The following is an 8,282-nucleotide window of genomic DNA, read 5'->3' as shown; positions in this document are numbered from 1 at the left end:
GTAACACAAATATTATTTCGAAACTCATCCGATGATATTTTGAAGATGTGATAATATAATATTTTATGAGTGAGGCCATGGTACTATGCATAGTACATATTGGTATGTACTATGGATCAATATTTCTATTTGCAAAATTCAAACTATGGATCTGAACCACATTCAACGTGATCTTCATTTGAAAATGTACTTGTAGATCAAAATTTACATTTTTTTTTTTAGAATTTTTTACTTTTTTTAGATAGGTAGAAAATTACTTGATCTAAAGATTCTAGACCACTCAAAAGTAATAAATTTTTGTCTATCTAAAATATAGTGAAAAAATCTACAAAATAAAATTAAGTTTGCAAGTATATTTTCATATTAAGATCATATTGAACAATTCAAATCGACTATTTAAAATTTGAAAATGAAAATACTAATTCATAGTACAGACCAATCTGCACTATGTACATTACCATAACCTCACTCATATTTTCTAACTAATTGGATACAAAATATATTAGACCTCGCAATTAATGTATTTCTCAACCTTTTTATGGTTGGATTTCTCCACTGTCCCCATATAGCATGAGTTTCAACTATTTGTAAAACAATGTAAAGTTTAATCAACCATCCCAATAAACCAACATTAAATGGACTATACAACTAATTGTATTTATTTGTTTACAGCGAGATGTGCACAATTGATTGCTGACCTTTATTTTATGTTTTCTTTGAAAAAGACAAATAGTGACATCTTTTTTCTTTTCTTTTTTCAAAAATCATGCTCTATTTTAGTAGTAGTTTCATATCATCTGGACTGTTCGATATGTATTGACACGAATATTAAAGAGGTTTTATGAATTTTCAACTTGTTTCGGATTGATCCAGATTCTGATCCAACGGTCCCAATTTATTTTAAAAAATATATCAGAAAAAGAAACCTGGTTGGTACCAAGATAAGTTTAGTTTATGTGTTATTATTATAGCTGAAAAAGAACTAAATTTGTAGTATATCACCAACATATGTTAACTAACTAAAGCTACTAATATATCTCAGCTTAATAGAAAATAAAAAAAAGACAGCACAAGTGTCTTTTTCATGGGACCCACTGGAAGAGCTTAACAGCCCAACTTCCATTTTCCCGCCACCTCTTCTCTCTTTCTTTAATTCTCTCTCTAAGATTGAGAGGTCACCAACAAAAAAACAACTTCCTAGCTGGATTATGCCTTTAGACATTTCATCATAAAGTGAGAGAGAATTTAAAAAAGGTTTATCACAATACATAACTGGATAACTGATAACTCTCTCTGCCACCTTAATTATTTCTCTTAACTTCCTCTCCTCTCTCTCACTTCTTACCAGAAACAGAGAAGCAAGCATCTGGTTAGTTATTCTCTCTTTTCATGTAACCATCTTTTAGTTAATGTAACAAGCTTAATATTCTATATATTCTGGAAATTTGAATTGATATCATTTCACTAATCTTTAAAAATTACTAACTCATTGTACTTGAACATAGCATACAAGTTATCCTTCTGGGGTTCTTCTCAGAATTGACAATTCTTTTGAAATTTTATCAAGTCTTTCAATTATTTTGTACCAACTATTAAATGAAATGTTTATAAGATTAGATGCTTTATCATTGAACAGGTTGAATATATGAAGTAAAGAAGAATGGATCACAAGTCAAAACTTCAGAAGAAGAAATCAGCCAACAATTTGGAACTCATACAAGAATTGAAAAACGAGCTTTTACTTGCCCATGCAGAATCCGATGCAAAAGATGAGCTTCTAGCCAAACAAGCCAAAGTTGCAAAAGAAGCTGTTTCAGGTTATTGATTATTTTATTTTTTTCAGTATTAATTGAATATCTGCTACCAGTGAAACAATATGAATGAAAATTGTAAAATAAGGAGGAATAAACAGACCATTCATCTCATTTTCGCATTAATTTCCTCGAAGTAAAGATTTCTGGATGGTACTGGTACATGTGGTAACATATTCAATTAGCATGGTGCTATCGTTTTGGTACTCCATCACTATCCAAAATAATACCAGTACATTACCAACTTGATATTACTGTTATAATATCAGTATATTAGCACCTTGATAACATATTAACTGGTTCTGGTATTAAATCCCTACTATGTAAATAGTCTATTTCTTCCTGTTTTTTTCTATTTTAAATTTCATGTTGTGCTTTTGTTAAAACATAATTAGGTTGGCAAAAAGCCGAATCTGAGAATTCAGCACTGAAACAACAACTCAAGAACTTATCGCATCAAAATATTCAAATTGAACAAAATTTAGCAAAACTGACAGCCGAAACCAAAAACCATGTCTCAAATCAAGAAGAAAAAATAAAAAGTTTGGAGGAAAAATTAACTGAGGCCAATGACAAGGTTGCTATTCTAAACATAGAGAATAAGAATATCTATGCAATTTTAGAAACCAAAGAGACAATAATTAAAGAAATGAATGAATCGAGTGATAAAGCAAGTATAACTGAAATGAAGGTGAGGCTAGATGCTACTGAAAAAGAAAATTCAAATTTAAAATACGAACTCCACATGGCGCAAAAGGAGTTGGAGATTAGGAATAAAGAGAGGGATTACAACATCAAAACAGCCGAGGCGGCATACAAATCACAACTGGAAAGCTTAAAAAAAGTTTCTAAGTTAGAAACCGAATGCAACAAATTAAGAATGATGTTACGAAAGAGGCTACCAGGCCCTGGTGCAGTTGCCAAAATGCGCAATGAGATTAAGAATTTGGGGATAAATTCAAATAACAGTACCGAAACAAGGAGGAAATCGTCAACCCCACTGGCTGATAAGTTGCATGTAATTGAAGAAGAAAATAGGGTTTTGAAAGAAACATTAGCAAGAAAAAATGAAGATACCATGAGTTGTGTAACTGAATCGTGGGCAACGACTTTTATATCCGAGTTAGACCATTTTAAAGAGGAGAAAGTAGAAGGACTGAACTCGGATTTCGGGTTTGAAGAGGACCAGTTTCAAAATTACCCTGGTTGGTTGAAGGATATTGTAAGGGTTATAATAAAGCATCATTATGTTATACAAATGAGTGTAAATAGCATAATTGAGGAGGTTCTTGTTGCACTGAAAAAAACAGGCTTCTATACAGAGGGAGAAAAAGAAGTGGAAAAATGCACAGTTGCCCTTGAAATTATGGATATTCCAGATAAAACCTCTGTAGTGCCAGAAAGGAGTAATCTTTCTGCAATTGAAGAAAATAATTTACCCAAGGAAACTTGTGAATCTGCCCCCAAGAATGTGGAAGTTACAAATAAGCCCTCCGAAGAGGTTGAATCACAAGGGAGTAACGACCCAGATTTGGAGGCAAATAAAGTAATAAATGGTGAAACTAATGGGATTGAGAAAGAATGTGACAAGGAGGTTGAAGGAGAAATAGGTGAGAGGGATGATGATTTGAAATTAGAAGAAGGAAATAATGAGAAGGAATTATTGAAGGGAGCTGATGAGTTGAAAGTGGATTCATTTAAGGATGCGAAAAAGAGCTTTGAATTGGAATCAGAGACTAAATTAGAAAGGTAACAGTGCTCCTTTCTCCTTCTTGTTTTGCTTATCCAGCCAAGTTTATTTTTTTTAATGTGAAATTCTTTGTTGAATGCAGTGATGATACAAAAGGTGAAAGGGAGCAACTTGAAACCGTGAGTATCTCTTTATTTTTTTTGTAAGCATAGATATACCTGAACTGTTATTGGTACAAAAAAAAAAAAAAAACACACACACACAAATGAATCCAATCATGGTTACCATTACCAAAATTGACTGATACAAAGCATTGTACTGGTATGAGATTGGTCATTTCAAGAGAAAAAACAATTTGAAGTGTTGGACCAAAATTTAGATATAATCCATAAAACTAAGCCATTTTTGTGTTCTAAATTGGAACAGGACAACTAAAATGTTGGTATTACAAAGAGTTTAATTGAACAGTACTATAATAAAATATAAAAGTGGTGATTTTGCCCTTTTCAGGATTCTGATACAGAAGAAGCCTCCAAAAAATTAGCTGAGTGCCAAGAAGAAATACAGAACATTAGCAAGCAACTTGAAGCCATGTCAGAACCAAAGAACAGCAGCATTTCAGATGAAAAGGACAACTCCGTTCTAACCCTAGAATCAGATCAAAGGAGTTGCTCTCTGTACCAAATTCTAGCTGCAGATAGTGTGCAGAAAGCAAATTCAAATGAAAATGGAGCAGATTTGATCATAAAAGTGCCTGAAAATGATGTTCCGGTACAGTTGTTGGTACCAAAGAAGCAAAAGGAAGTGGGAATGTTTAGCAGAATTTTCTTTGGAAGAAAGAGAAGGGAGATAAAGCCAGAGAGAGAAACTTGAAGGATTTGTTGAGGGAACTTGTCATGGTTTGTTGAAAATTGATGTTTACCAGTAATAATTTATGATATCTATATTTATGTATATATGTGAGTGTAAAGTTGGATCTTAAATTATGTGAAGTTTCTGACAATTGTGTAAGCAAACTATATTATTTAAATTAATAATGGATATAACATTTTATTGTTAGGAGTCTCAAACAAAAAATTTAGTGCCACACCAGGCAATTGCATATTCTGAATTTCTGATTGATACTGTGTACAGTAGGTCACAGGTATATGTCTTGGCATCAACAAATAAATTAGCTGGTTGCTAAAATACTGATGAATAAAAAAATTAAAAAAAATAATACTGATGAATAAAATATATACCTAATTATTTGGCCAAAATTTGAAGTTGCTGCTGTTACCCTCACAAAGATTCATTTTTCCCATAGGAAGAAGAATTAAAAAAGTAAAGGAGGCGAATTTCATCAACTCATCTGCCTTCTCTATATTCATTCTTTATTTCAATGTTTTCTTTCTACAGTTCTAACTTCTAAGTGATACATTCATACAAAGAAGAGAAAAATTATAATCCAATAGCAGCTAAATCAGCTATATTTTGTGCAGTTCTTTGCAAATCTATATAATGAAATATAATGTAAAAGAAAAAATACTAGAAAACTTATGAATTCCCCCTCCTCTATATGTACAATCTACGCTGACTAGCAACCCTTTCTTCCTATTATTTCTTTCTCTGTTCAGAGAACTATAATTTTTCAAAAAAAAAAAAAAACCGTATTATTTTCAAAATTATAAAAAGGCCCCCATTATTTTCGAAATTTATTTCTTTTACCCCGATGCCAGCATTAATTTCTTGCTGTAGTTGCGAAGACCATAATGAAACTTTTTTGCAACTCATGAAAAACAGCAACAACTTGTTATCATATTTATATGCCTTTTTGCTTGCCTTTTTATGTTTCTGTATTAGCAATCCTTCAATGGTATCTCAAAAAAATCGGCATCATCATAATAGTCCAAATCTGTAGGCGTGGTGACACCATCACTCCTCAGGGGACCACTTCTCTTAAGCGAATTCATTCTCGACCAACACGAGTCAACCCGCCCGACTGAAAACAGATCTCCGCTATCATCATCATACCCAAAACCCGTATTACTGGTATCACTGTCGGTATTATTTGGTCTAAGGAAGCACGGGTTTGGTGTCCGTTTTGCATTAGCGGGTTTGTATTGGAATTTAGCCTGACCCAAATTGACTAGCAGCATTGTATCAGCACTGGAGGCTAGTACCGGGAAAAGGGGCGATGTATAGGTTTGCGAATTGCAGTTGAATGAGTGAACTATTTTTGAATCTAGTGTGAAGAACACCCTTTTCTTTGCTGGGTCAAACCCGCAACCGATAACTCTTGCAGGATCCGCCCATGCTTTCTTATCAGTCTCAATAGCCAATTTCATCCCTGTAAAGGAGAAAGGCTCAATTAATCTGTATATGAATTGTTTTTCCCCCAAATTGTTGAATTTGGAAAATGGAAACCCATTTATAATGCAAAGAATTATATTGTCATCTGAATTTATTCAAGTTGAATTAGTAAAATAAAATAGGCAACAGATTTGTACTTACCATCAAGATATACGGAGCCATCGGAGTGAAACCCAATAGAGCCCGGGTACATCCCTGGTAAACCCGGTTTCGCCATACGCACCTCGGCACTCAACCCGATAGAAATCACCACACGTTTGTTCTTATGCCCCTTTATCTTCCCTTCTCTGATTTCCCTCTCTTCTTCTTCCTCTTTCTTTTGCTCTGCTACTTGTTCTCTAATTGCCTTAATTGCTTCGTCAACTCTATTACTTCCATTATCTATAAGCCTACTTTTATCTCCTTCAACCGGTTCTTTTGCTCTTTTACTAGCTTTAGCATACCATTTATGCTTGTGCTCCTCTTGGATTTTTAAATAAATTATGGTTACCTCAAAATATGCCTCTTGTGGAAAGGGAAGCCCGTTTAGCACCGGACCCGGTAATGGCAACTGCATCCGAACACCTGATAACAAGTTTGAATGATCACTGCTGTTATCGGCCGGGTTGAGCCGGACCGCTTGCATGAGCTCTGATGAACCAGGTGGGGCCTCCCATGAACCTGACCCCATTCTATGGAGCATGTCATTAAATGCGAACCGAGACCACCCGTTCTCAGTTGCCTCAGTAATCAGTTCTGGATGTTGCATCCAACTGAAATAGGTGATCTCCTGAACCTCGACCGGAGCAATTGCATCGTTGTACAATTGTTGGAATCTCACGCTCGATTTTGAGCTGAGAGCATGCGAGTTCACGCGGCTAGCGTGCCTTGTCAGAGCTTTCTCGATATCTCCCCTCTGAGTTGTTTCGATCGTCGGATGCAGAGTGATCTGCTGTCGGCGGCCGCGGCAACAAACGCGGCACAAGATAACAATAAGCGCAAGAACAAAGAGGCCCGGGAGCACTCCGGCAAGAATCGCCAGGTAAAATTTCATGGTCCTTGAAGAATGGGAGATTGAATCATGGTGTTTTCTGAGGTAAGAAAAATGTTGGAGCTCTGTTGGTTGTGTTGTGTTAAAGAAGAAAGAAGCTTCTTTGGTTTTTTTGTTGCTTCGTTTCGTTAGAGTACGGGTCTGGCGAGAGAGACGAGTTCAAGTCTAAAGAGGATGGCGTTTGTTGAATTCAAATCACTCAAGTATCTCAAATTTTGAGTTTAGATCCACACCGTATATCTGCTTTGGCACGAAATATTTAAGTCCCTTGCATTCTACCTCGGACCGTATTGTCCCCGATTCTGATTGGACGGTCCGGATCTAAACTCAAAATTTGAGTTACTTCAGAGAATTCGGAGGGTGTTGTGAGCGAGGGATAGACAGTAGACTGGTTAAATCAAACAGTTGAAATTGATCCGATATGGTTATTTGTGGTGTGTATATTCTATGGAGGACCATTGACATATGGGCTCCACAATAAGAGAACACTGGGATTGCATGCCTCGTACGACTCCAAAAGTTGTAAGGTTACTTCACGTCTCATAATAGAATGAGTTTATTTTTTCTCTGCTATCATTTGATTCCAAATGTCTGCAATTTGTCGGGTAAGACACTTCAAAAATAGGTAACTAATGAATGGAAACAAATTTGAAAGAATCAGACGACCTGTTTTTTCAAATTCACACATTCATTCATTTGTTTTGAAATTTATATATAAAAAATAATATATTTTGAAATTTGTGCATTTTAAAAAATAGAAGGATAGACTTGAAAACGCAGATTCTTATAATTATTTGAATAACACATACTAGATACGCATATTATTAAAGTTTTATTAATGTTCCAAACATGACAAATTCGTCATGTTTATGCCTTTATCTTTTTAAATTTTGCAATTGTCGTGGGGGTAAGAAGTTTATTCCCCACTTAAATTAGGGTCCGGATCCTCTAAAGTAATTCAATCTTTGGGTTTTGGATCAGGATTGTATGATTCTAATCCGTCGCTCAAGGTTAATTCGTGATTTGAATTCATCTCTCGGCATGTGTGCGCTTCACTTCAGATAGATTATCTCGGATTAGAATCGGATAGTCCCAATTTAAAATCCAATCTTTGAATTACTTTATTGGATCTAAACTCCTTAAATTAGTGCTAATTTAAAAATAACGCTATCTTGGATATTTCTATTTCATGTTTGAACATGCTAAAAAAAAAAAAATGAATTAGTGAATATTTCAACATTTTGTTTAGGTTAACGATTCAATTAGCAGTTTAAATTAGTTTTGAGTTATCAGCTATTCTTACTAACCTGTATTTTTATTCAAACGGAAACTATGAAATAAAATAAAATGTAAAGAAAAATAAGATTAAGATCTAAGTTATGACAAAATAAGTTAATCT

At 34.5% G+C, this 8,282-nt stretch overlaps 2 protein-coding genes across 2 annotated transcripts; one reads left to right on the top strand and one right to left on the bottom strand.

Annotated features, from left to right (window-relative positions):
• Positions 1-1,066: 1,066 nt before the first annotated feature.
• On the top strand, positions 1,067-4,554 carry LOC144560375 (uncharacterized). The gene is made up of 5 exons (XM_078309555.1): positions 1,067-1,369; positions 1,637-1,817; positions 2,207-3,560; positions 3,644-3,680; positions 4,012-4,554. Exons 2-5 carry the CDS (start codon positions 1,661-1,663, stop codon positions 4,372-4,374), a joined length of 1,911 nt encoding a protein of 636 aa, XP_078165681.1. The 5' UTR covers positions 1,067-1,369; positions 1,637-1,660; the 3' UTR covers positions 4,375-4,554.
• Positions 4,555-4,838: 284 nt separating this feature from the next.
• On the bottom strand, positions 4,839-7,031 carry LOC144560376 (uncharacterized). Its single transcript, XM_078309556.1, has 2 exons — positions 5,995-7,031; positions 4,839-5,830 (listed from the first exon to the last, which is right to left on the bottom strand). Exons 1-2 carry the CDS (start codon positions 6,884-6,886, stop codon positions 5,340-5,342), a joined length of 1,383 nt encoding a protein of 460 aa, XP_078165682.1. The 5' UTR covers positions 6,887-7,031; the 3' UTR covers positions 4,839-5,339.
• Between the last annotated feature and the right edge of the window lie 1,251 nt (positions 7,032-8,282).

Source organism: Carex rostrata, chromosome 10 (genome assembly GCF_964058835.1).
Source record: "Carex rostrata chromosome 10, lpCarRost1.2, whole genome shotgun sequence".
In the NCBI taxonomy this organism is placed as follows: Eukaryota; Viridiplantae; Streptophyta; class Magnoliopsida; order Poales; family Cyperaceae; genus Carex; species Carex rostrata.
This window is presented reverse-complemented; position numbering and strand designations above follow the sequence as displayed.